The sequence below is a fragment of the Anas platyrhynchos genome, chromosome Z, assembly GCF_047663525.1.
Source record: "Anas platyrhynchos isolate ZD024472 breed Pekin duck chromosome Z, IASCAAS_PekinDuck_T2T, whole genome shotgun sequence".
Taxonomy (NCBI): domain Eukaryota; kingdom Metazoa; phylum Chordata; class Aves; order Anseriformes; family Anatidae; genus Anas; species Anas platyrhynchos.
In genome coordinates, this window is record NC_092621.1 from 84,488,509 (window position 1) to 84,516,391 (window position 27,883).

At 40.4% G+C, this 27,883-nt stretch overlaps 2 protein-coding genes across 8 annotated transcripts in view; both read left to right on the plus strand.

Annotated features, from left to right (window-relative positions):
* The first annotated feature begins 4,298 nt into the window (after positions 1-4,298).
* Positions 4,299-14,049, plus strand: RFESD (Rieske Fe-S domain containing). 3 transcript variants are annotated; one of them, XM_027446821.3, is made up of 5 exons: positions 4,299-4,735; positions 5,614-5,794; positions 5,884-5,918; positions 6,467-6,646; positions 9,265-10,741. In XM_027446821.3, the coding sequence occupies exons 1-5, from the start codon at positions 4,658-4,660 to the stop codon at positions 9,343-9,345; spliced, it is 555 nt and encodes a 184-aa protein (XP_027302622.1). In that variant the 5' UTR covers positions 4,299-4,657; the 3' UTR covers positions 9,346-10,741. The 3 variants fall into 3 exon arrangements, with proteins under 3 accessions (XP_027302622.1, XP_027302623.2, XP_021125279.2); XM_027446822.3 differs by lacking the exon at positions 9,265-10,741 and adding an exon at positions 10,748-14,049 and having other exon boundaries at positions 4,330-4,735; XM_021269604.4 differs by lacking the exon at positions 9,265-10,741 and having other exon boundaries at positions 4,369-4,735; positions 6,467-9,255.
* An 8,483-nt stretch (positions 14,050-22,532) lies between these two features.
* Positions 22,533-27,883, plus strand: part of RHOBTB3 (Rho related BTB domain containing 3) — a 31,066-nt gene continuing 25,715 nt past the window's right edge. The window contains exons 1-2 of one of the 5 annotated variants that reach the window (XM_072031199.1): positions 22,533-22,701; positions 23,902-24,091. In XM_072031199.1, the coding sequence (XP_071887300.1) occupies positions 22,646-22,701; positions 23,902-24,091 (246 nt within the window). In that variant the 5' untranslated portion in view covers positions 22,533-22,645. Of the gene's footprint in view, positions 22,702-23,517; positions 23,620-23,901; positions 24,092-27,883 lie in introns of those variants that run through there. The other 4 variants (XM_072031198.1, XM_072031200.1, XM_072031197.1 and 1 more) reach the window with 4 other exon arrangements.

The window sequence follows — 27,883 nt, forward strand, 5'->3', positions numbered from 1 at the left end:
CAGTTCTTCAATGCCTGTCTGCAAGCAACATGGATGCATGGATTATCACTCTCACCCATGTCTCCTGAGCCTCCCCTCTGGTCAAGGTTTCTCTGGAATGTCCTCACCATGCTCAGGATGTGCTGGGTTGAATCTTGCCTTTCATGGCTGCTGGCACCACAGCTAGCAGGGGGGTCCTTCTTTTAGACCTTCACTTAGCCCCATGCTCAGTCCTCTCAAACCAACTAAACGCCAGTCTGGTACTGGTGATGAGCTCTGCCCAGGTGGTGTCTTGCACCTCCTTGTCCTTGTGTTTATTTAACACTTACATTCCTTCATTCCCTTCGTTCCCTGTGCTGTGCATTTCCAAAAGTTTGTTGGTGGGTAGTAATGTGCATTTACAGCTCAATGTCAGACAATATAAGGACAGTTTTGCTAATGTATAAACTATGATCGGTAAGACCAAAATGATCCGGTTCAAAATTGGCTTCAGAATACTCCTGAACCAACCTCCGACATTGAGTGACTGTCCCCATATGTCTGCGTTCTGTCTGTTTTCTCCCATTTCGTGGGAGGTTTTTAAATATTCTCTTAGAACAGAAATGTCAATGGAGATACGACCAGATTGAGCAGCATAAGCACAGCGGGTTGTATTTATCAATACACACACGCTACCTTGAGAGATGGCATATCCAATGCCATCTAATTTTGGAGCACTACTTTTGATACTCCTGATGCCTCTTCTTGCAAGGCCAAAACTGCATTGATTGTGGCATTGCCCATTGAACTGCAGTGGCAGATTCAAGTACAATTACACTGTGATTCAGAAATAGGATTCAAGATACGTATGTGTTTTGATCTTTCCACTAGAGGGTCTGGAGGTTGAATGAGCCTGGGTAAAAAATGGGCCAGCCCATGCCATAGAGCATAATGTACTTCTGAATGCGTAAGTAACCATCCCACCGTACAGGTAGGTGCCTGTGCTGCCTGGGCTCTTACAAGCACAATTGTTTACTAAATCCTGCAAGTTCACTGTATCTTTCAGCATATGGTAAGAATGGTGGTTTTGCGGTGAGCAGTTCTTAATTTTGTTATAAGGTATTGAACAATTTGCAGTATAACACAAGAGAAAAAATAAATGCATATTCCCATCTGGACCCAGTGTCTTTACTGACATGCATAATGCTGGAGTTCCACACATAACTGAGCATTGTTTCACACCTGTATTCCTTTCCTAGCTCCTGTCCTTTCCTGGAAATATTCAGGCAAGGTGAGGCATTTAGTCTATTGGGAATGTGAGCACGGGGAACATCAGTGACACATAGTGACTCAGGGCTTCACAGGAAGCCCATGCACCAACTGGCTGATTTCTCTCTCCAAGAAGAGTTAGGAGGTGCTTCCAGTGGGACACCTAATGGATGTAATCCCGTCACTCCTTGAGAAGGTGAGTGGGTAAATAACCAGCATTTGAGGAGCTCAAAGCCAGGCTTTGAGCAACCTGCTCTGGTGGGAGGTGTCCCTGTCATGGCAGGGGATTGGAACTGGGTGGTCTGTAAGGCTCCTTCCAACCCAAACCATTCTATGACTCAATGATTCGATGACAATTTAATAATTTTTCCTTCCAGCCTGCTTTTGTTACAGGAAACATCAGAAAGAAACATATAACTGTAAAACACCATTTTCTTGATTCAAGATAACATGAGCCAAAGACTTTAAATTTTAAAATAAATTTTAAAATAAATATTTCACATTAACAAAAAGAGACAGTATATGTTCAGGGTTCTCTTGTTCTAAAAGCAAGACACATGTAAAATTATAAATACAAAGAAAAGTCAAATTATTACAAAAAATAGGATGATGCCTTAGGTGCACTCCAGTACAGTGTAGGCGCTTGGAGTGTTCTCACATAATGTTCATGCGCCTGGAAAACAAAACAAAGAGACTGGTCTTGGGTATTGGGCCTGGGCATGCTTATCAGTCTTGTTATTCCAGACATACACTGAATCAGAATCCCTCTGATCCACGTCTCCCATTGCAGTGGGTGTGGTTTCTGTGTGCCATATTCCTTTCCCCCCAAATATCTCAGTTATTAACTTGCAAATTATTTTCCTTCCATTTCTTCAGTGACTCCTGCCCAGACTTCATAGGAATTGGTGTAAGTCACTTTAGCTTCTGCTTCCAGAGCCATTTAAACAGCTTGCAACTTGGCTAATTGAGCAGATCCCTCAGCTCACGTGATAAGACTTTCAATCCTTGACTGATACGGCAGCATGTGTTCTAGCCACTTATCTGTGAACGACACTCTGTTGTGCTGCTGAGGGTTAAATATGGGGGCTTCCTTTATTGGAGAGTTAGGATCCCGATCTCCTGAACATCTTCATTGAGTTTCCCTTCTTTCAGAGTTCCCTCACCCTGTGCCCTGGGGTAAAGCTTATGGTTGCATGGCCATTTGAGGGCCAACCAGCAGGAAAGGGTTGTCCCTCCAAAGTGGGCTTTAAAATACAGAGGGGTAGTTTTAAATGTTCCTTCCTGTTCTGGCTGACGTTCTCTGTATCCATTAAGGCTAGATATGTTCTAAGCAGCACTTCTCAAACACTCTGTGCTGCCTGCCAGGGCTTTGAACCGAACTCCATGGGCCATTCTCCTTCACCCTGGCTTACCTGCTGTCACAGGCCCCACCATGCTCCTGGATCTCGTACCACGACTGTCAGTGCAAAGGGGTTTCAAGCGTGTAGGGGTCCTAACAACTCATAGGCCATTACTTCTCTAAGCTGCTGAGAGCTTCTCCAGCCTGCTCACACCACTTCTGCTGTACTGATGTCTTCAGCACATCATACAGTAGTTGAGCAAGAGCCCCAGACCTTCCTGAATCCCCACGCACCAGCTGTCTGCTGCAGGGATTTCTGATTGCCTGGGTTGGGCAGGTTGCAAATATCCACTAGGACATCACAGGGTTCTTTTGACTTGCTCCTATCCACCTGATTACTGGGAATTTTATCTCCTTACTGGAGCACAGTTGTTGTTCTGATGGGGTGTCAATCATTAACGCTTGAAAGGGTTGGATGAGGCCCTGGGCAACCTGATCTAGTGGGAGATGTCTCTGCCCATGGCAGGGGGTTGGAACTGGGTGGGCTTTAAGGTCCCTTCCAACCCCAGCCGTTCTCTGATCCCATGAGTCTATGATTAAACTGTGGGTTGTGAGGTTGCATACCTCATACCTCAGCCTGTTGCTACCCCTGCCTAACGCATCCTTGCAGCAGGTGATTAACATGATCCCCAAGACAGTATTAATCCCCCGAATGCCTCAGCCAGCCCGCTCCTGTTGGCGTGGGGCCCAGCGGGAAGCCGGCATCACGCTCGGGGCACTGCCTGGAGCTGCAGTCCTGCTGGCTGGCACGCTGCCCTGCAGCTAGGCCTGGGGCTGGGCTCAGGCCAAGGGACACAAGCCAGGCAGGCTCGTGTAGGCAAAAATCTGCCTCCATGCGGGCTTTCCGAGGGCTTTAGGCTGAAATCTGCCGCCTTCTGTCGGTGCTCTGCAGGCACGTCCCCACCTCACGGCCAATGGAAGGCTAATGAGAGGATCGAGCTGCAGAGGCCTTTTCCACGTGTTCAGTCCTGATGGTCAGTCCCTGGTCTGCAGGTGGCTGCAGATAAGCACGGAGGGGTTTACATTGGAGCTGGCCTGTGGAGTGGAGCAGTTGGCTACTGATTGCTGACTCCAGGCACTTAGCGCAGGGTCTACAAGATACTGGCAGTCAGGCTGAATTGACTGGCTTTTTTTTTGTGTTTGAAATCCCGGATGGCTGTAGAAACATCACCACTAAACGAACTACTGTTACTTTAATACAAGTCTGGAGATGGATATATATATGTGTGTTTATGTATGTATAAGTGTGTGTGCATGTGTGTGTTTTTATAAGTGTCCTCACAAGAGTGTGCTTAACTACATGCACCTGTATTTTAAGGTTTAGATCAGTTTGGAAGGTTTATATGCAGTCAGCCCAAAACAAATCCTGATAGTAAAAATTGAGAATATCGTATTCTAGTTCTCATGGTTAAGTTGCTACACACCATGCTTATTTTCTAAGGAAAATAAGGTAAATGCGAATGCCTTATTGGATGTTACTGTGAGTCTGACAACTGTGATATTTCACTTTCTAGGAAAGGCTTGGTAGAAATTCCTGTGACTGGAATGCAAGGAATTGGTAGTTGCATTTCATTATGCACAAAGCAAATAATAACTGGCCTTGCCAGTGCCACACTGTTATTCATGCCAGTCTCAGCATAGCGGTTATTAGGAAATATGCAGTTGCTGAGGCTGCGTACACACAGAATACACTACGTGACACAAGACGTGACTTCTGCGCAGGGTTTCAGTTTGACGTGTCCCACTTGGAGCAGGCGGTGGTGCAGCATTGCTTACAAGGGGAAATGCAGCAAGAGGAACTCTGAGCTCTGATCTTCTGTTATCAGGACAGCCCCAGCTCATCCCCACTCCTTATCAGTCCTCACAGAGCTCTCTCCTCTGCCGTGCTGAGCCTTCATAAAGCCTGCCTTTTTGTGCTATTGGGGCCAGTCCCACTGGCTTACGTCTTTATGTAAAGAAGCACTTTGATAAATGCTGTTACCTATGCGAACAAAGCAGGCCTAGTTGTGATAGGAACACTGAAGAGAGCCAATGTTGGACCTCATTATTCTGAGCATTCATTTCTTCATCTGCTTTCTCATCTCTGTTGTAATCTGGTGTGGATCTAAGGTACTGTACGGCTTGCTGCGTGCCTGATAAGTTGCACTGCTCTTTGTAGCTCTTAACCCTCTTTGCAACTGGAATCTGTATGTATGTGGTTCCTCTTTGTTCTCAGTGTGTGCAACAGCTTTTTTTAGGCTGATCTTCTGTGGAATTGAGGGTAATATTGTGGCACTAGGACTTCTGAGGTGACTGGAACACAGTAGCTAATTGTAAGCAAATTTAATAGGAGGACAGGTTTTGTGATAAAAGAGGAAAACTGCCTCATGTCCTCTCCTGAGAGAGGGAGAGGCTCTTAGGCATCTGAAATATGTAAAGAGAAGAAGGGAAAGGCAAAACATATCTGCTAAAAAGCCCATTTTATTATAGCTTCACAAATAAACTTTTTTTTTTTTTTTTTCCTTTTGCAGATGATACTTTAACTTTTTTTGTCAACCTAGATAGGTTTGTATTTCTAGACATTGTATTGTTTAAAGAGAATCAGATTTACTTGTAAATGCTACTGCTTACACATTGCATAGCTAAATAATTAAATATTTTAAAATCAGCACTACTAGATTTGTTTGCTTTAGGGGAGATAGTGACTACAGTATCGACTAAATAAGCAATGATTTGGAATTTATCTTGCCTCAGGTATGAGGTTTGCAACAGTTGGTGTTCGCAGTTCTGCTTCTGGTAGTGAACATGTTGGTGCAACTTTATCACCAAACTCCTGTGCTTTGCTTCATGTGCATATTGTTAATCTTTTACTAAAACTTCTGTTCCTTTCATCTCGTGTTAAATGAGCTGTGACTTTCTCTGAGACTGGGACATCCATTCCAGATGTAGAAATCCAAACATGGACTGCTTCATAAGCTGCCTTTTTGAATTATTTTTTGTGTTTTAAGGATGTGGTTTTGCGCAGCTCAAGCAAAGGAACAGTTGAAGCAGAGCCGGATGGTCTTGTACTAGTTGGAAAAGAAGACGACATAAAAAACTCCCAAAGAATAACTGCCAAAGTCAATGGCAGAGAAGTTGTTGTTTTCTACCATGAAGGGAAATTTCATGCTTTGGACTCTCGCTGCTACCGTAAGACATTTGCTTGTTCTTCTTAACATTGCTACAATTAAACATAACATATGCTGAATGAATTAATATTTTATTCTTCCATGTTTCAGATGAAGGAGGCCCTTTAAATCTTGGAGAAATAGAGGTATGTAAGCAAAGTAATATGCATTTGCATAGTCTTTTGAAATCTCAAATGCATTTTCTATGAAAACTTTTGACTGAACATAACATTGAAAGAAAATGATATTTAAGTAAAAATAATGCTTCCTATCACACTTTTTACATTTTTTTTTTTGCTTGGTTTGTTTTTTATTTGTTTGTTTTAATCTTGGGAGACTGAAATGGTGAGATGAGAAATAGAGTGAGAATCTGATTCCCTTTGCTGTGTAAATGCATCCCATAATGGTAGAATATTATGATTAGCAGCAGTATTACAAAAGTTGCAAGGAAAACCTGGTGTCGTTCACTGTTGGGTAAAGGGCTCCAGCACAAACAGATTGCTGGTCCAGTTTGCTACTGTAATATGGTGCTCTTAGGAGCAGAAATTTTTGTTCCTGCCAGAATAGACATGCAGATAGACATGAATCATGAATAGACATGAATCACCAGACATATTTTTTGGCCTGGAGATTCTTAAAGGAGAAGAGTCAGAATACAATTACATAATTTTTCTTTATTTTTTCCTCTTTTCAGGATATTGATGGTCAACCATGTATTGTTTGTCCTTGGCATAAGTACGTAATTACTTTGGAAACAGGAGAAGGATTATATGAAGGAATAAACCCTTTGGAGCCATCACCAACACCTCGGTGGCAGTCAAAAGGAGTAAAACAAAGGATTCACAAAGTTACAGTAAACAATGGAAACGTTTATGTGAGTCCTCCAGATTTGTCTGTAAGCTTTGACTCTGATTATTTTGCTGACAAATACAAAAATAATGGTGATTTAGCTTTGAAAAAAAAAAGCAACTCACAGGCAGCAGAGTAAATTGTAGCTAGAAAAAAAAATGCTGGTGAATGTCCCTATGAAGAATCATTGTAATTAAATAAAAATGTAACATGGCTGTAAAGACTGTTCCAAGATTAAATTCTGATGTTTATATTCTGCATTCAATAATGTGGAAATTAGTAAGATAAGAAGCTCTACTTAGTTGGGGATATGACATGGCCTGTGCCATTGATATTTTTTTCTCTTGAATTTCAAAAAGACTTAGAGCAGAGTGTATATCATACTTTATATCTTATAAATTCTGTATTGCTATAATTATTTTAATTTTCAAGAGGGGATATAGTGTAATTTATTACTTATGAAACATTTATGAAACATTGTTTAAGGTAAATAGTCTGGAGTAAAGGTTATGTTTATATATTTAACAGTTTATGCTTACAATGCCTTCTGTATAAATGACAGAGAAAATTGTAACGTTTTAGATATTTGAGCAATCTGTGGATGTTTAAAAATCCAAATCCACATTTTCACAAGGAGGAGGACAACACTTGAGCGTATTTTAATGTGCTTTTTAATGCCCACTTGTGTATTGATACCAGATTCTGTAGTATGTAGTAGCATTTATTCTCCTACTCCTCATTGAACTCTTCTGGTAGTTCATCAAATAATGTGACATATATTTGTCATGTATAACTTGTTCTTCCTGATTCTGTTGTTGGATGAGAAAGAAACTGTTGGGTTAAAAAAAAAAAAAAAAGACATGCATAGTTCTTGTTTGTTTGTTTTTATTTATTTAAAAAAACAACATTGTATATTCACTATAAAGGGTGTGCTTTCTATTTAGAGCCAAAAGTTAGGTTTCTGCATTTGAGTTCCCTGGATAACATTAGATCTGCCCTGATAACCCTGCTCCCAGCACACCCTGTGTTGTGCTGCATGAAGAGCAGTCTGTGTTCTGGGACTCGGTGGATTTTCTTACCCAGAGCACAGAGCCCATAGACCTTCCCTTCAGTTACAGGAATACTGCGTGAAGGTTAACATCAGCCCCAGGCTCCTGACCTGTCAGTCCATCTAGTAATGTGACTGCAGCCTGCCTGTAATTTTTCAGGGTGCCTCTTCTGTTGATTTGTTGGCTGTTTGCAGAAGTTCTGTCTTACGTGGGTTCAGTTTCGAGCTATTTGGTCTTTACTGTAAGTTTCTCTCATGTGCAGTAGGTTATCTGGCTTTTAGTGTATGGGGAGGATAAGGAAGTCTGTGTCAACATCATTGTTCATGTCAATGTATTTAAAATTAGGGAGGTGTAGGGAACTGTCAGAGAAAGACATTTGTGCCTGATCGATCACAATGAAAGAAGCAGAACACATTCTCAGTTTATGTCACGGTGTGATGGATTCATCCTATTTAAACTTAGGCATCTGCTTCTGGTCATGCCTCCTCATGTTGTTTGCATGGTCAATAGGGGAGCACCTTCAAGGTGCTGTTGATCTGACCTGTGACAGTTTTGTGTTTTAGAAATAGTGCAGCACTGATACATGTTCTTCCTCCTCCTCTCACTGGCCATTAAATCAGGCTGTGCTGACTAGATCAGGTGTAAGCGCTTACCTTCTGTCAGGTCAATCAGAGCTGATCACCTGCTAGAAGCTTCTGTTATTTACTGACCAGTTCTTCGGTCTGGGTTCTGTTGTTGTTGTATTTGCTGTTGGGCTTTTGTGTGTATGCATGTGTTTTCTTTTTTCTATTTTAAAGGAACACATAAACTTCTTATTCTTCTTGAAGTCTGGGTAGTAGGAAGGTGAGGTTGGTGGTACAGTGATACAACTGCTATGCCAAAGGACATGGTAGATACATCACTGTACACTGGCTTGGCCACATGAAGAGGGGACAGAATTTTTCTTCCCTTTCCTCCATTTTTACCCAACTAGTTTCACCTGTGATGAAGCATTTCATGATGAAGCATACCAATTAAGCATTGGTACCATGTACTATTGAAAGACACACCATCATGTAAAAGAAAAATATGTTAAGACCTTCAGATACACTTTCACTGACTTATGTGATTGCTTAGATATTATTTTTATTTTTATTTTTATTTCCAGTAGAAAGAAATCTTGGATATATTAATGATAACAACTTTTATGGTATTACCAAAGACTAAAAACGTGTAGACCTCAAATGTTCAGATGCAACAGCAAGTAGCTCACAGTCTTGCCTGAGCATTGTTCAAAACTGCAGCCCTGCATTGATTTCCTTTCATTAATCTGTCTCACAAAGAAAAGAGAAATATATTTTGTGCTTTGGCTTGAAAATTTTCATGATGAGCCTGTGAGATGCTCCAGCTCTGTGAGCTACTTTCAAAAGCAGCTTGAATGGAATAAACATTTATTTATTTATTCTATCAGGGATCTAGCAGGGTTTTGATGTTTACACTACCATGACAGAAGTCATAGTAGCTTAAGCCTCAGCCTCATGTACCATAAACCTTAATTAGACAGTAGTACCTGTAAGGATGGGTGGCTTAATTTTGAAATGACATACTTTTACAGCTGCAGTTTGGCCCAGAAAAGGAAGAGCAGTGCAGTGGTTGCCTTCCCCTGGCCTGGTTGTATGTCCCACACTGTTCCTAGCACTGCAGTCTCAGCACCCAGGAGAATGCCACCTGCGTCTGAAGTTAAAAGGCTGCAGGTGCTCAAGATGCAGTGCACATCCCAGGAGGTAATGTCACCTTCCACTGCTCACCACATTTTTAATGAGACTCAGCATCCAAAGAAAACCTGAAGCTCAATATCTGTTATGAGATGCAGGTGTTTGTGGCATGGAATTTTCATTGCCAGTTTAGATGCTCCAGCAGGTGCTGAGCTGAAACAATGCCTGATGTTAACCAAAATAATGTAATAATAAATTCTTTGTTATTTTTTTCTGTTGCTTTTTAAATAACTGATTGCTGATCAATGTAAGGACATACATATTAGAGATACCTTAACAGTAGAGAAAAAATACTGGTAATTAAAAATATGTACTTCTCTGTCTTCATCTCTAATCACACTGGGTTTCACTTGTGTAACTTGGACAATGTGATCTTTGACAGCAGTTATCTATTTCTCTGAATGTCTTTTACAAGATTCTTCTTTGCTGACTTGTAAGGATGCTCTTATCCCCTCTGATACCTTCCTCCTAGCCCAAACCTTTTCTTTCAGGATAACTTGGCAAATTCCTGCACTTATTGGTGGATTATGCAGGCTGAGGGATTTCCATTTCTCCATGTATTACCTGCTTTGCATACAGATTTTTTTTTTTATTATTTTTTTTAACTTTATATTCATATTCTGCCTAGGAAAGGGGAGGGAGGTGGTTCTTGTATGTTGCTGTTTTTCATGCAAATAACTTCAACAACTTGTTCACAGGAGATTTAACTTCTCATATTTTTTTCAGTTGTTATGTAGAAGCCTGGCTTCTTGTCCTAAGAGACGAATGGTATAACATACTAAAGCAAATCCAATTAATAAATCCTACACAGTTCTCCTCTGAGGTAGAGGAAAAGCACAGAGAGCTAGTGTTGGATCAAAAAAGGGATTTGCCAAGAAGATTGATGATGGGATGTGTTTTTTTTTTGTTTGTTTGTTTGTTTTTTTTGTTTTTTTTTTTGTTTGGTTTGGTTTGTTTTTTTCCCCCCCAAAGTCTTTTCAACAAATGGTGGATAGAATGCATTTTTTAAGTTAAGTCCAGAATGGAAAAATTGTTTTTGAGAACAGTCATAACAGTAAAGTATAGTAAGTCAATAATGTTGCCTCATTTGGCTGTTTCTGTTACTTTTCCTCAAACTTTGCCTCATGTGGCCATGAGTAAGAGGATGTAAAGTGAAGTACCTTGGACACAGTTTGGAATCCTATAAACACAACAGCACTGTGCAAAAATGGGTACAACAGAGAAGATTTGGGTTCGGGACTTCAGATCCTTGTACCTGTTCCCCACATAGTAACTCATTTTTATGGGTGTGTTGTATCTGCAGTAATGTTCCTTCCCTTCTAGAACGATCTAGGCTAGAAAAGGCTTTCAAGATCATCAAGCCTGACCATCCACCTGGCCTACTGAGTCCCCGTCACTAAACCATCTACCGTAGTGCCATGTCCACACATCTCTTAAATAGCTGCAGGGACTGGGACTCCATCACCTAACTGGGCAGGCTGCTCCAGTGCTCAACCACAACCTCCTTGAACAAATTCTTCCCATTACCCAACCCAAGCACAGCCTGCCCCACATCGAGAGCCTTTCCTCATGGCCTCTCTCTTGTCACCTGAGAAAAGAGACCGACTGCCTCTGCGCTGCAGCCTCCTTGCAGGGAGGTGGGAAGCGCAATGAGGTCTCCCCTCAGCCTCCTCTTCTCCAGACTAAACAGCCCCAGTCTCCTCAGCTGCTCCTAACTCTTGTTTTCTAAACAAGATGAGTTGTCTAAACTCAGGTGAATTATGAATTTATCCATTAAGGGATCATTACAGCAACATGATACATCTCCTATCTACTTAACATTTGAAGTAGCAATTGTTTTGTCCACTGTATGATCCCAGAGTGAAAAATAAATAAAAATAAAAAGTCAGGTAACTGTTTGCATTTCTCACAATTCACTGATGTTTTAGCATTTCCATACAGCATCTATGTTTGATTAGTGAAGATTTGGCTATGAGGTTGTTAATCTGGACAACTAAGCTTTTCCATGTATCAAACTTGTCTGCAGTAATAATTCCACATTTTTCAAATTTTGACTGTCAATTCCTTGGTGAATAATGCTATCCATATTTTATAGCTGTACAACTGAAGCAGAAATTGAGATTTGGAATGTTTCTGAATTTTGGTCTCTGTAAGTATTCCTTTAGGGAAAAAAAATAATAGTGTAAGTACTGAAAATGAAACAAAATAATACAAAGTGTCACTTTGGAATTTACCCAGTGTTCCTCTATCTCCTCATTACAAAATGGAAACAAGGAAGGATCAAAAAGTCCTTCAAGCCAAGCAAAATAAACCCATTTTCCTTCATGTTCAAAAGAGACAAAGCCAGAGCTGTCCTAAATCCCTCTCCTGCGATTTTAGATAAAGAAAACAACACGTAGTTGCTGCCCTTCCCAAAGGGCAACAGTTTATGATCTTTCACTGTAATGATTAGCTTTTCCATTACTTAAGCAATGACATTTTTAGTGACCTCTTGCATGCACAAGGCTGGTTGCCAGAAAGCTGCTGGGCTTGCCTTGCACCCGGCTCTGCAGCGTTGTGTAGTCAGCACCCCAGGGGGACTGTGTGTGCCTTCACAGACCAAACACAGTGAAATCCATAAATCGGTGAAAAGTTTACATTCAGATGGTTCCTGCTGTAATTGCTAATGGACCTGCTGGAGTGTTGCTGGGAAAGTAGTTACCTGGTAGATCACAGGGGAGGACAGTGTTCTCTCCGGTCCCTCTAACCCCTTTATCAGCATTTGTAGGTGGGAAGGGTGACAGTGAGAATATTAATCTGCTTATTTAGTCAGATGTGTTCCAGCTGAACGAAAGAATACAGCATCATCCCAGAAACCTTGACAAACTCCTAATATTTAACATAAAACAGGCTTCTGCAACTTCATTTCTATGCATCAGGAACAATGTAATTATTAGTAAAGAGTGAATACCACGAACAAGTCAATACCAAGGTCTTTCGCACACCACCCATCTCCAAGCTTCCTTTCAGCCAGTAATACGGAACAATAGGTGGCAGCATGCCAGGCAGCCTACCAGCTTAGGGTGGTTAATTTCAAAGTGGAGGAACTGAGTTTCCAAAACAAGCAGCACGCATTCTTTGCAAGATCTTTTTTTAAACCAGTAGAATTTCAGAGCACACGTTCCTGAGCATTAACTGCAGCTGCGTCCTTCTGAAAGTCAGGCATGCTGCTTACTCAGCTGAGATGGGATCTTTGTAGAACACTTAATGGTACCTGGTTTACTACTTTTACTATTGGGTTACTCCTTTAGTCTCAGGAGATGGCTTTCTTTTCTTCAGATTAAAAGGAGGTACCGTAAGACCTCCATGGTACCTTATTAGGCATATGTATGTATAACCATGGTTATACGTACCTACATGTATGCCTAATACACAAACATACATACATACATATCTATTTCTGTCAACAAAGCTCTAGCTGCTAGGCTATACACCGTGCCATTCATGGTGTATAACAAATATTCTCAACTATTGAGCTCTGTTTTACCGTAATTGCTCTGTGTATGTCTCAAACTGTAACACTATACTATGGAAGTTTTTATTGAAAAAAACTTTTTTTTATTGAAAAGCTTACCAAAATTTTCTAGCAAGATCAAATGATAATGATCACCATTATTCCTGGCAAACGAGTCAAAAATTAACATAAACAGTGTATGTTATCTTTAGGTCCAGCCCCATATCTAAAATGACATACTGAGGACCTGTGGTGGTTTTTATTGTTATTGTTCTTGTTTATTTTCTGAGTATGTAAGAACATAGAGATCTTTTATGTGAAACAACATCTTTCTTCAGAGTTGATTTCTAGTAACCACTTTGTACTTGGATGAATAATGACACAGGGAGTCAAGAAATGGAGAAATGTGCAGTCAGATATTGCCCGTTAGAATTTTTTTCAAGCAAATTGCCTAAATTTATTTACATATCCTAGCAAGGAAAAATGTCTTTAAGAGTTACTAGAGACTTTTCACATCTAAGATGAATGTAACGCATTTAAGCTGTGATACTGTGCAATAATAATAATAATAATAATAATAATAATACTGTGCATTGTACATATAGAGACAAGAATATTGTCTTTGTTCGTGGATGACATCCCAACCCCCATCATCACTTTAGGAACAGATTGAGACTGTCTCAGTGCCCACATTTCTTCCTAATCTGGAATCAAAGAGTGAATTAAAACAACGCAAAAAGAGAATGCTGGAAAGTGAGTGTTTGTAGATACAAAAGTTGCTAAATTGGAGCTGCACCATTAGGTGATGACCCAAATGTCTTTTCATCTCTGAACAACTCCCACCTTTTAGGAATATTCATAATAAAGCAATAAAATAGGTGAATTGGATGTAGTTGGCAAAATGTCTTTACTGTGCTTGAGTAATTGCACTTTTACTTGTAAAAAACCTTACTTAAAAGTGTAGAATTATGAAGACAAAAGATACTGTAGCAAAAATAAATAAATAAATAAATAAATAAGCAAACAGATATGTTTGCATTACATGATTCTGCTAGGACTGGGAAAGCTTAAATTACAGTTGAAAATGAATAAAAAAAGAAATAAAAGCACAAGCTCCATTTAAAACAGAGGTATCATTTTAACATAAGTCTACTGGTGCTTCCTTTTTTATAATTAACTTTTCCATTTATAGTATAAATGTTCAGTAATAATGTTCATTAAGTATATTTTAATTAAAATATAATAATGTTCATTATTATATTTTAATGTTCATTTTGCCATTATGTTTAATCATCTGGAGTTTAGAAGCAAATTTTTGCTTTCATTTACACTGTTACCTAAGTGGGCTTCCTTCTAAAACATCAAACGCAATTTTAGGTATATTCAGTCACCTAAGATATTCCTGTACTTCTTCTAACTAACTGTTTGCATTGTAGTGTAACCAGGTGTCTGACACAATTTCCACTTCCAAAGTCATCTGATACTATTGTCCCATTGAGATTAGCTGTGGGACTTCGCATTGTCTTAATAGTTGAAATAACATTATGTTTCATTTTCCCGTATCAAGAAAGAAGTCAAGCATAAATTCACCTCTAGATGCACAAAATGTTTCACAGTAAAGAATTTGAACGGAAATAACTTACCTAAAAAAAAAAAGTAAGAATGCAGAATCTGTCTGAAGGTATGAGAATTTGAATTTCATTACTTACACTGCAGTATAACTCATCAATTTTCTTTAAACTTGTTAAAAATAAAATACTGAAGCTAAGAAGATACTTTTACATTCTAGTATTTTCTTTCAGTATACTAGATTAATAAAGTACCTTTATAATTTTAAGCATCCTCATTACTTGTACCAAAATAAAATGATATTTGTCATTTTACATTCTTTAATTTTGTGAGCAAGTATTTTCAGCTGACATCAACAAGTTTTACTTGTTTAGCCTCATATATGTGTTGTTCATTTAGGTGACTAATTTAGATGTCCAGTTCTGAGAGTCAAGACTATGTAATGGGAATATACATCTCTGTAATCCCCCCTCTTGGCAATTTTTGTAACATGAAGTCTTTTCCTCCTCCCTCCATATGAAGGCAATAAATAAAAACAAAATTTTAACTTTTAAAACTTGACATAAAGGCAAGAAAAAACTTTTTTTTAATTAACAGAAGTCAAACAGACTTCTGAATAGATATTCTGAAGACACAAATTTTTATTTTTATTCCATGTGGGCATCTGGCTAAGAGAGATAAAAAATCTATTCTGCACTGTTTTTCTCTTTAAGCCATAGTGTTTATTAAGAACCAGTTTGTGAAAGAAAAGGATTTTTCAAAGTGGATCACTGTTTCGGCATGTCTATCCTAGATTACCTGTGAACATCTGCTTCAGTTAAAAGCACACACAATATGAGTGACTTATCACAAAATAAATAAATAAATAAATAAATAAAAATAAGGAAGAGGAAAACCAAAATTTCTGCTGATTGAGATCAGAAAAAAAAATGTTGGAAACGTTATTTATTTTGCTGCTTCAAAGATAGTAGTTTAAAATTAGAAAAGTAAATGCGAATTGGTGTATGCTCAAGATCCTCAAGCTACCCTCTATAATATTCTATTAAGAAATAACTTTATGAAACTGATTTTAACAATCTCTCAATCCTTTATACCAGTTTTCCTATTTTCTTAAGGGATGATTTTGAAGTGGTCTTACGATCTCATCAATCTTTATTCCTTTATTCCTTTATATATATATATATATATATATTTTTTTTTTTTCTGCTTTTTTGCTGTGATGGCAGTTCATCATACTCTGTGCAGGCAGAAATGACTTCATTCTAATCCTCACATAGCATCATAAAAAGAAACATTAAATGGAGATCCATGCAGAAACTGACATTGTTTCTCAGTTAAGTGTCTCAAAATGTTAAAAATGGGTCCAGACTTTACAGGCAACTGGAAAGAATTTCTTTTATTGATAACTGAAAGTAAATCTTGCCAACAAAACACACATCAAAAGTGAAATGAGACAGAGGGCAAAGAATTAAAAGCTTGGCAATTTAGTATTTTCTAGGGAATAAGGGAATAAGCATTCTGATGCTTCTTTGGTAAAATTCATACTTCATAAAACACTACATAAAATTTTCTCTGCAGTCATAAAACAGCCAGCAGGAAAGAACATGGAGTTTTAAAACACTTTCTACAGTTTATTTCCCACTGCAAGGACTGAGATCCAGCTACCTTTCAATTTCCCTTTCAATTACAGTGAAATTCAGGAGGATTTCAAACACAGAGAATTATGTAGCACTGGTAAAATTTCTAAGACTTCATTGGCATGGAGCTAACCAAAGGCAGCTTCCATTTGCAGTCGCCTACAATACGTGGAACGTTCACCAGTTTTATGTCTCAGTTCTGCTACACTGTGTTTCCCTCTTCATTTAGCAAATGCTCATGCCCCCTGCTTCGTAAGCATAGGTGTGGGTCAAACATTTCCTGCTCATCCATGTTTAAAAGCATCAGTACTTTTTTCAAAATAAGTTATAGCTTTTCCAGGCTGTTAATAAAAGTAATAAAAAAGTTAATAAAGAAGTGTGAGTTGAAAGATAGCACCCTACACTTGGATGTTTTTATGTTGTTGAGGTTTTCCTGTCTTCAGTGGTCAACTATGAAAGTGCAAATTCAGGTAAATGATCTGTTTCTTTTTTAAAATAAATGGTGAGTCATGATTTGAGATGGATGCAGAACACTATCAACAGAATTCAAAACATCAAAACCACAGAATAGTTTCTCATCACTATAGTGATGAGAGAGCACTGTAAAATGATCATCAAACCATTACTCATCACTAAAAAATGTCTCAAATATCTGCATACAGACACTTCACTTAGTTTAGAAATTCTGCAGCTTATGAAGAGAAGTTTATACTGTGACATACCTAATGGATAGCATTTACCATATATGCCCCATACCACAACACAGAGGTTGGACGAAGGCAGATAAGACTTCTGAAGAACCTGTTCACACTGCCTGAGGTCTATGTAGTCTATATCAAGATATCTATATCTTTCTGTTTTTAGAAAGTTTAGAAATGTTACTGATGACATTATCAGATTTGTTGCTCTCACTGACTAGTTGTTGCAAGATTCTCTTGCAACATGAATTAAGCTCATAAAAGGACTGGATGTTAAAACAGTTCTCAGTTCTCTAGCAGAGAAACCTATATTAAACCATGCAGATATATATATATATATATGTGTGTGTATATATACATATATATATATATATATATATATAAAAGATTAAAATTAAGTGAATTAAATCACATCTAGGAATCTCCAGAAATATGCTATATAAAATACTCTATCTACTAAAACACCTCTTTGCTGACAGCTCAGTTTCAAATTAGTACAAATGTTTTGACTTATATAGAGAGAAAGCAAAATACTCTTAAAGACTGAAGCTTTTCAAATAACTTCCACTTATATATTTTTTGCTTTTAAATTTTCCTGTTCTTACTTCTGGACTCCAAGCAGGAGTGGTTTTGTTGCTGTTTGTTTATTTTTCACTTTTGCTATGAAGTACAAACTGCAAACATCACTGCACACAGACTTCTTTATTACTTGTTTTCCATTTTCACCTTTCTCACAAGCATTTTGCCCTGCTTCGTCTTTTTCAGACATCATACCCTTTTCCTATTTTTGTCATATGAAGAAGCATTGTTAGGCAACTCTGGCAAGATTTCTGTAGATACAAATCTACAATCTAGGCTGTAGCTTAAGTTACTGCCAAATACGTAAGTGAAAATCCTGATGTAATTTGAGAATTACTGTAGAAAACTAACTGAAGATTACTGATGATTCAAATATAACAAATAAAAAGAAAACAAAAGAGGAAATAAAATCACCACCAAGAACTATCATATCTTTTGATACAGAAAAAGTCTGAATCTTTTTTTCCCTTGTAAATGTTTTCAGAGAAGACATAAACATGTCAAATACATGCTGCAAATGTTACTATTTAGTAGTTTCTTATTATTATTCTTATTTAGTAGTATCTCTTCCTTAGATTGTAGAAATATCAGAACATCTTGATTATTTGGAGCTTTATCCAGTGACTCCAAATAGAAAATAAGGCAAAAATAGGTCCTTTGATATAACAAATCGATGCTATTTATCATAGCATACTAGCTATACATAGCTATATACATGGCTATACATAGCTATTTATCATACTATGAGGTTATTAGAAGAGTAGGAATGTGCTATTTATGGTGTGTATACTTTCATCAGAAAAGCACCACAGCTTTGAATAAGAAAATACCAGCAATAAAAGAGCAAGTTAATACAAATTATTGATTCCAGTGTTTGGTATATCTTAGAAGGTAGAAAACAGACCTGATATGCAACTTGAGTTTTGCACACAGCAACAGTGCATTACTATAATATAAGGAAATTCCTCTTCTCGATCTTCTCCATTTGTTCATGTTGCTGTTATAGTTGTTGTTTGTTTTTCTTCAATATGAAAAATTTAGAGCTTTAGAGCTCATGAAATTTGATTGCTTCTTTAATGTTGACCAGTCCAGCCCTTTGGCCTTGTTTTCCTTGCAACTACGATACAATTAATAAAGCAATGGATACTGAAGCTAGTTACGACAAAATATCAGGTTCTAATCAGTCAATTTATATCTAGGCAACCTCTAGACCAGCAACAAATACCACAGAGGTAAGCTGTGTTACTTTTATTTACCTCTACTTAGAGAAAGTAAAAAAAATAAAATAAAAAAAAGCACTACACTGATTTATGGATTAAGTCAAGTTTTTATTTTCAGTTTGCAGAGCTGGCATTCAGAAATGTCAGCTTTTACTTGAAAACTTTTTACTTGAAACCATACCAATTATGACCTGGTCCTTCAGTGGTGATTTATTTATGCAGATATTGCATTTCAAATTAAATGTATATTGCTAGCCTGATTTTCAGCAGAAGTAAAGCTTGGAGAGTAACATTGTCCATATCTTCCCCTCTATCTGCCTGTAACAGTAAACTTTGACTACATTCAACTGAAAGAAGAAAAGCCTTGAAGATACTAAATTGCTATTAGTTTTGTAAAAATAGGCTGCTCAGTACTGAGACTTAATTAACACAACTATGGAGACAACAGCCAAAACAGGAACACTTCTTGGACTGCACACTGTATATCCAGGATTTGAGGCAGGAAAATAGTCATTCACTGGCTTCTGCTCATCAAAGTAAATCCACTTATAAAGACGTTTTCATTTCTACTCTTTCATCGTGTGCCATTTCTCACATCAAACGTACAGTTTAGCATTCAGCAAAGGTTCCTGAGCAGCCAAATACCCCTCAAGAGAGTGCTCCAGTTTTGGAATAAGTAGTCTAAAAGTGCTGGAGAAACCAGAACCAAATTTTTAAACACAAAAATTTCCATCCTGTAATGACCTGAAAGTTGTTTAATATCCACATAAGGGCAGCTACTGTTTCTTTTAATTCTGGAGAAGTGCAGTTGTATAAAGATAATTTTAAGGTAACTTTAAACAGGAAGCCTACTCTCAATGAGGTTTCATTTATGACTCATGAACTTTTGACACTCATAGGTGAATAAATAATTCTGTTACGCATAGGCTGTATAGTGGCTATTTATATCTACAGCTCTAATCATTTTTCCTTAATTTTATTTTCTTAGAACTCACCTTAACTCTTCATGTACTTGATGTCATGAATGTTATCTGCACCCATATAGTGTATCTTTAGTGACCAAAACTAGAATCTTTACTCATTAATGGACAAAACTGTGCACAAGCACAAAGCAGAGCACAATAAATCACCTTGAGGCACATCTCCCTGTACAATTCATGTGCTGTGTCACTCAGTCTTAAGTGCTTATCCAGGGGATCATAAAGTGGATTATTAAAATAGCCCAGAAGTTTCAAAATACATTCAGGGTGTGCCATCTCTTCCCTGCCCCTGACCTACAGCAGCATCAGTTTCGGCCCTTCATCTCTGAATTTTAGAGCAGCGCTGCAGGTTTCAGGCATGCAGGCACCGTGGTGATGAGGCTCCTCCTCATGATTTGGGAACTGGAGCCTTTTACTGTTGAGGTCAACGAGCCAGGAGGGCAGTCTGGACTCCTGCAGCAGCAGAGCTGGCTTCCAATAATCCACTGCTTACCTGCACCATGTCAGCAGGTTTTCACAACTCAGTAGTGGCTTTCGCAGCTCTCTTCTGCTATAAAAGCTATAAAACAGATCTGGTTTAAATTTAGAAAGCGGCCTTTTTATTTCTCCTTCTCCTCCTATTAGATCATTTTCAACTCCCTTCACACCTTGGATCCAGTATGGGGCTGATGTTATGTTTCTTGTTTTGATAGAGCAGCATTAGACCAAATGGATAGAGTAGACATTAATAAGTAGCTAGGACTAGATAACATTTGCTAGACCACTCCCCAGAAACTCAGATAGGAAACCCCTGACCTGGTGTCTGAGGCTCGTGCTAAATCTTTACAGATGGCCCCATGCTATGGGCCTGGCAGGAAAAAACTGCTTGAGAGGGGCTCTGGGGAATGTGGAACCAATGGGACTGCCCTTCATTCCTGAAAAGATGAGAGAGTCTGTAACAAAAATGATGAAGGGACACATGGACAAACAGTGTCTGCTTGCAAGGAGTGGCTTCTGTGGAGGGAAGTCCTGCATCACCGGAATTTGGAGGAAGGGCAGTAAGTATGTGGATAAAGGGGGTTGTGCGAGTATAATAATCCTCCTGCATTTTCAAAAAGCCTTTGAGAAGCTTTTTGTAAAGCTTATTAAATGTTGTAAAGAAACTAAGTTACCACAAGATTGGACAAGAGATTTGGTTTTGGATTGAAAGCTGGTGTAAGAAGAGGAAGTGAGGGATAGGGCTTAGTGGTCAGTCTTTAGGAGGAAGGAGATCCAAAGAGTCAGTAATAATAACAACAACAACAACAACAACAACAACAACAACAACAACAACAACAACAACAACAATAATAATAATAATAATAATAATAATAATAATAATAATAATAATAATAATAATAATAATAATAATAATAATAATTCAGGTAGGAAATGACCTCCTGGAGGTCATCTAATGAACCTCCTTCTCCGAGTAGGTCTAATTGCATCAAATTACTCAAGGACTTTTCTAGTCAAACCTTGAATGCTTGCAAGGATGGGAATTCCCCAGGTCAGAACAGAAGCCTTGGGCTGTCTTTGATGACTGATGTTCACTGGGGACCTGTGAAACCTCCAAGTCTGCAGGTGATACTTAAACTTCTTGCAGGTGGTCAGATGCTGAATGCTGAGAAACTCCAGAAAGAACCCACACAACAGAAGGAGTGGGAGATGATCTCATGATGATCTCATCATGAGATGAAATGATCAGGAGACTGAAGGGGCTGAAGAGTTGTCTTCATTTGACCCTTCATTTTGGAGAGGGGAAGGCTGAGGGAGTTACGAGTGATGTTTACAAGCCCATAAATGTAGCAGATGTAAAAGTGGAGGCATAAATCACCTTTATAAAAGCACAATGAGTTTTTCAAAGGTGATTTGCATGGAAGGTGATTTTTCAAAGGTCACGGCACTGTATCATTCATAGTGGTGGATGCAACGCAATGTTCTGGGATCCGTGCTGCCTGTGGCATTGCGAGGCTGAGGGCTGGAGGGGCAGCAGGCTCTGGCAGGGGGTGGTTGTGCCATTGATACAACTGGCACTGCTGCATGAGTATTTGTGTGCTTTCAAGCCAGAGCAAATCCACTATTATTTTTTTTTCTGGCATAGTTGTACTGAAAAATATTCATAGTCCTTAACACTGCCCCGCCATTCATTCCTTGCTTTCCCACACACAGGCTGCTTTTGTTGGCTTGGATTTGGCAGATGGCTACAGCAACAGAAAAGCTCCTTTTGTTGGTTTGTGCTTTGTCTGTGCAAGAATCTCAGCTGCCAGACTGTACAGCAGCGTGGATGGGCACCAGTAACATCAGGGCTGACAAAGTTTGCATTTTGCAACACACCTCCATTCACCAAAAAAGATTGCTGTTACCTGGACTCACTGCCTATGTTCTTTGGGGAAGAAAAAAAAAAAAAGGAAATTTACCTCTCTGACAACAACATAGATGGTCAGGTATCAAAATCTGCTAAAAAGTGAGCAGAAGCTCTGGGTAGTGTGCAGGATCAGCTAATGAATAGGACAACACTGAACCCAAGTGCATTAAATCATTTCACAGATGTGAAAATATGGGACAGTTGGTCATGTCTTGGTCCATGCAAGTGAGACTACAGCTTCCACAAGGAAAAATTCTTCCTCCTTGACTTGGCTGTGCTTATCTCCTTGCCATGGAAAATATCACTGCCCTTTTGTTGGGAAAGATGGCATATTTGTCTTCATTGCTTTTTCTGAGATATTCACTGGGAAGCTTCAGCAGAAATAATTTGGAAGAAAATAATAACGTCCCAGTCTAAAATGCACAAGATCAAATATGCTATTGTTTTCTGAGTCTTGTCAAACACACTCTCCCTTTTCTGCAATTTTGTCTTTGTGTGTCTGCAGCAGCAGCAAATGCCTGCTGGCTGAAGTGTTTGCTGATCACAGGATATTCAGCGTCCAGACTGCCAAATAGGGAACAGTCAAGCAATCCTTTATAATCCTCTTCTTTCAGTTAAACAATCTTTTATTGCTTTCACTTGCCCACATAACTTGCAGAATGCATCTGAGGTGGAGATGTCGAGCAAATTCTCTGTTCATGGAGTTTGCTACGATGTAAAATTTAAGTTGTATTTCTTTTCTTCTTTTTGTTCCTCTTTCTTTTCCATTTTCTTTCCTTTTTCCTTTTCTTTCTTTTTCTTCTCCCCTTCCTTCCTTCCTTAATTCCTTTCTTTCTTTCTTTCTTTCTTTCTTTCTTTCTTTCTTTCTTTCTTTCTTTCTTTCTTTCTTTCTTTCTTTCTTTCTTTCTTTCTTTCTTTCTTTCTTTCTTTCTTTCTTTCTTTCTTTCTTTCTTTCTTTCTTTCTTTCTTTCTTTCTTTCTTTCTTTCTTTCTTTCTTTCTTTCTTTCTTTCTTCTTTCTTTCTTTCTTTCTTTCTTTCTTTCTTTCCTTCTTTCTTTCTTTCTTTCTTTCTTTCTTTCCTTTCTTTCTTTCTTCCTTCTTTCCTTCTTTCTTTCTTTCTTTCTTTCTTTCTTTCTTTCTCTTTCTTTCTTTCCTTCTTTCCTTCTTTCCTTCTTTCCTTCTTTCCTTCTTTCTTTCCTTCTTTCTTTCCTTCTTTCCTTCTTTCTTTCCTTCTTTCTTTCCTTCTTTCTTTCCTTCTTTCTTTTTCTTTTGCCTTTTACTTTCCTTTTCATTTTCATTTTCTTTTTATTTTTTTTCCTTTCCTTTCCCCTTTCTTTCCTTTTATTTTTTCCCTTCCCTTCCCTTCCCTTCCCTTCCCTTCCCTTCCCTTCCCTTCCCTTCCCTTCCCTTCCCTTCCCTTCCCTTCCCTTCCCTTCCCTTCCCTTCCCTTCCCTTCCCTTCCCTTCCCTTCCCTTCCCTTCCCTTCCCTTCCCTTCCCTTCTTTGCTACTCAGCGCTCCCTGCCACCACCCCACCCCCCTCCCCCCCCGCCCCCTCCGCCCCAAAATGGGCGTGACGTCATCGTGTGATGGCCGTGACGTAGCGCGGGAGGGAGGGAGGCAGAGCCGGGAGCATGTATGGGCCGATGCGGGGCCGGGGGGAGGGGGGGGGTCGGGAGGGGGGGTACCGGGAGGGGTCCGGGGGGATCGGGGACACCGGGGGGGTACCGGAGGGGATCGGGGGAGGATGCCGGGGGAGTCCCGTGGGGGATCGGGGGGCACAGGGGGGATGCTGGGGGTACGGGGAGGTACCGGGGGATACCGGGGGTGATGTCGGGGGGGGGGTCCGGGAGTGCCGGGAGGTACCGGGAGGTACCGGGGGGTGATGCCGGGGCTGATGCCGGGGGTGCCGTTGCAGGTCGGTGAGCATCGTGGCGCTGGGCACGGAGCGGGAGGCGGCGGCGGGCGGCGCGGGGCAGCCGGGGCTGGTGCGGAGCTACCTGCGGGGCAGCGGGCTGGTGGCCGAGCTGGGCAGCCCCGCGCCCAGCCGGCTCCGGGCGCGCATCCTGGGCGGCGTGCGGCTGGAGCTCCACGAGTGTCCGCGATGGGTACGGCCATGGGGTCCCCCGGGTGTCCCCCTCCTTCGGGGGTCGCCCCCCTGAAACAGGGGGAGGTCTCTGCTCTGCCCGCGGGTCTCCCCGGGAGGGCGATGCCCGGTGCTGTGGCACCAGGTTTATGGCAAAATGCCGAAAATAAGTCTCAAAACAGCAGAAAGGATGCAGCAGTCCACAGAGGGTCTTTTTCTCTGTAAGGCTGAAAAGGCAATCAGGCGTCCAGCTCAGGGAAATGACAGGTTCTGTTATTTGTCCTCTGGCTAAATGCACTGTATCGAGCCCTTTTGCTTCTGCTGTGATGAGTTATCACGTCCTAGCACGATTTCTCACATCAGAAGGTAAATAATGAGGGTCCTGACACTCTACCGTGTTACTGGGACTTTTGCTAATGGGTGAGATAACTTAATTAGGAGTATGAGCAGGTCAATGATTATGCAAGAAATGACACTGATACTTTAGAATATCGCATACTTAATAACACCTGATTGCCTTCCAAAAAAAAAAAAAAGAAAAAAAAGCTTTAACAGCTTTAACAAAATCAAACTCTAAGACAGTAATTGGTTTGAACTTAATAATTTTATCCTGAGAGTGATTTTTGCAGCACTGTAAAGTAAACTTTTTTTTTTTTCTTTCCATCTACGGGAATCCTACCAGTGCAGCAATACACGATCAGGAGCCTGTAGTCTTAAAGCTGCATTATCCAATTTAGCTATCATTCTGTTCTCCATTTCTCACTGCTTTTCCTTTTCGTTTCTTTTTCTTTTTTCTTTTTAAATGGGATCTCTGATTTTTTTTTTTTTTAATTTTTAAATCTGCATTTCATCTGCCTGTGTACTTTGTTCAATTCATTGGAGCACAGCAATGAGTAGGAGCCACTGAATGTAAATTAAAGCTGTATGACTTCAAAGGATGTTTCAAAGGACCGGCGCTTGGCGAGGGGGGTTGGAAGGCAGGCACCGATAGCTGGAGAATGGTAGGAGGAGAAAAGTGTGCAGACCTAGATTAGAGATGCATTTTTCATCTTCTTATGTTGTTTTATGTCCATCTGGCCTTGTGGAGAGCAAGGCTCTCCATCTCTGGACCTCTTGTCACTTTTGGCCTTGAAAAGCTATCTTGTTTTTGTCTATGGCATTATGTTTTACAGCATTGGCCTCTTGTTGTTCCCTTTCTCAGCCAAGGGAGGCAGGGAGCCTATTACTGGGAATAATGAGGAGCAGTGAGCATTTTTTGCTGAGCAGAAGACGTCTCGGGGAGTCGGACTGGCCTCCTCTGAAGGTCCTTTGCTCCGAGTGAAGCTGCCTGCTTGCTAGGAGGAGGCAGGACAGGACTGTTGTTGGTAGGCTGGATTCTTGAGGCTTTAGGTCGTTGTGGTCCTTGAAGGACTATTCTTTGGTAGCCCGGGGAAATACCACGTAACAGCTCAGAACAATGACTGGGGGTGCCTCAAGTGCAGTTGTTGCTAACGCATCATAATCCTCACAGTAAAGGATTCACATTTCAAGCAGAGTACTGAATCTTAGAGGCAGTGGCATAGTGGGCTTTGCATTGTTTCATCTAAGCATAACTTGAATTTCAGCTAAGGTTTGTATTTTATCGAGATCAAACCCACAGGATCAAAGCAAGCCAGTGCTGCACATCAACCTGGCAGGTGAGCACAGCAATTGCTGCAGGATGGCAGGCTGCCCGGGTCCCATGGCATGGGTGGGCGCTGTTGTGAGACAGATCGTGGTGCAGGGTGCGTTCGCTGTCTTTGTGCACATGTCCTGGCCGGTGTCTTCTGTCTGCAGGGGGTGAACAGCGCCGCAGTGGCACCCTTCTGGGAACGGGGTCGCTGAAGCAGCATCAGCGTTACCCTGGGGTCCTGGTATTTGGTGGCTGGAGGTGGCTACCAAACTGCTGAGCAGGTTTGAGCTGTTCTTGGGCAATGCTGCCCATAGGAGCAGTCTGTCTAGTCTTACAGATGGACTTAAGGTCTTTGATGTTTCTGTGCTCCAAAAATGACAAGGATGGAGTCATTACTGCCAGCATGCAGAGTGTTGTGAGATCTTCCTCCTGGTGGCAGCTGCAGGGCGCAGGGAAGCAGTGCTGGCTTTGGAGATCGAGGTGCATCATTCGTGTTGAAATCTGTGAGCACAGTGCCACTGTTTCCGAAACCACACCGACCTCCATGCGTCAAACCCCATGTATTTATCACTGTGGCCTGCTGTGTCCCACGCTGTGTTTGGGAAGCTGCATGCTGATACCTGCCGTGTGCAGGGGACAGATACACAGGACCAATTCCCTGGTGGTTCGCATGGCTGGAACAAACTTTGACAAAAAAAAAAAAAAAAAAAAAAAAAAAAAAGACCTGGCATGAGCAGAGGTATGAAGAACTAAAGAAAACCTAAGTGTGTTAACACCCAAGCTACATATTGTGACTTTAATGCACACTTGGTTGCTAACACATGCTCAAGTTGTGATCTCTTAATGCGTATCGAACTAGAAAGTCAAACTTTTTTATAATTTATTTTTTTTTTATAAAACTCAGTATGGGAGCTAGCGACTTGAAAGGAGTAGTTTGCAAGAGTAGTTTAAGGTTTCCTCTAGAAAAGGTTGCTTTACCTGGCAAGCTATGAATGTGTCAGATTTGACAGTCCTGGGAAGTGAGTTGCTGTTTTATCAGCTTGTGTGTACTTTGCAACTTCAGGCACTTTATGCTGAGTTTTGTTGTGCTCCTGCATGTGTACAGGTGAAAACTGCAGAACAAGTGTGGACCAAGTCTGTAATATCTGATGGCAAGTAAATCTTCAACTTCAGAATGAAGCATAGCATAGAAACAGCAATTCATATTTTGATTCATTTAATTGTGATGTTGGAAAATAAATGGCAGGATGAGCGGCACTGTGGTAAGGGCAATAAACTTAGCTGTGTTACCTCTGCTGATCTTTCCTCTCACCTGGAGCAGTGCTGTAACGATATTAGAGAGATTCAGACCTAGGTTGGGGGAGCAAGTCCTGGGAAAGTCCTGCACTGGGGCAAACCCCCCAACAGCCATGGTGCACCCGGCGGGTGCTGGGGGGCTTGGGGAGAGAGGGGCTGCCCTTCCCTGGTGCTGGTGCTGTGGTGGGCAGGGTGCTGGGCTCAGTGGGCAGCAGGACGCTGCTGGCTCCCTAAAGGCATTCATACATTGTTTTTTTTCACAAAGCAGCTATTGTCCTCTAAGGGGACCATGTGATCCGCAGGAAAACCATGTTCGTTGCCCCTGAAGGCTTGGTTTTCGACTTTGCTGCTTGACAAGAAAGATTTACTAGTGGGAAGGGTTCCTTATGAGAGAGGTGTGTAGCAGAGACAGGTAAGGGGAGAATGCAGCTTCTTTTCTAGGAAGTCCTGAGAGGAACAGCAACAGAACTACAATTGTAACTAATAAGGTCATATTACCATAACGCCAGCTATGCACTTATTCTCTTTGTCAGCGGCTGTCTTGGGAAGTGGACTGTGCCAAGAGCAGGAAGTGTGATGAGAAGTAGCTGCAATGCAAATGGCATAGCTGGAGCCTGGAATTGAGGTCACTCCTGCATCTGAACAGCTCATTATCTGAGGGAATTCTTCCGCCATTTCTGCAGGAAAACTTTCCTAAAAATGATAATCAAGGAGTGCTTAACATGGCTAAGGCTCCAGATGCTCTGTCTCAAGTGATGTATTGGGAGAACAACATTTTGTCAGAGATGTTTCTGAAGAACTTTCCCACCATGGGAGCAGTAATCTGAATGGTCTACTCTACATTTGATGCAAAATGAAATAATTGCC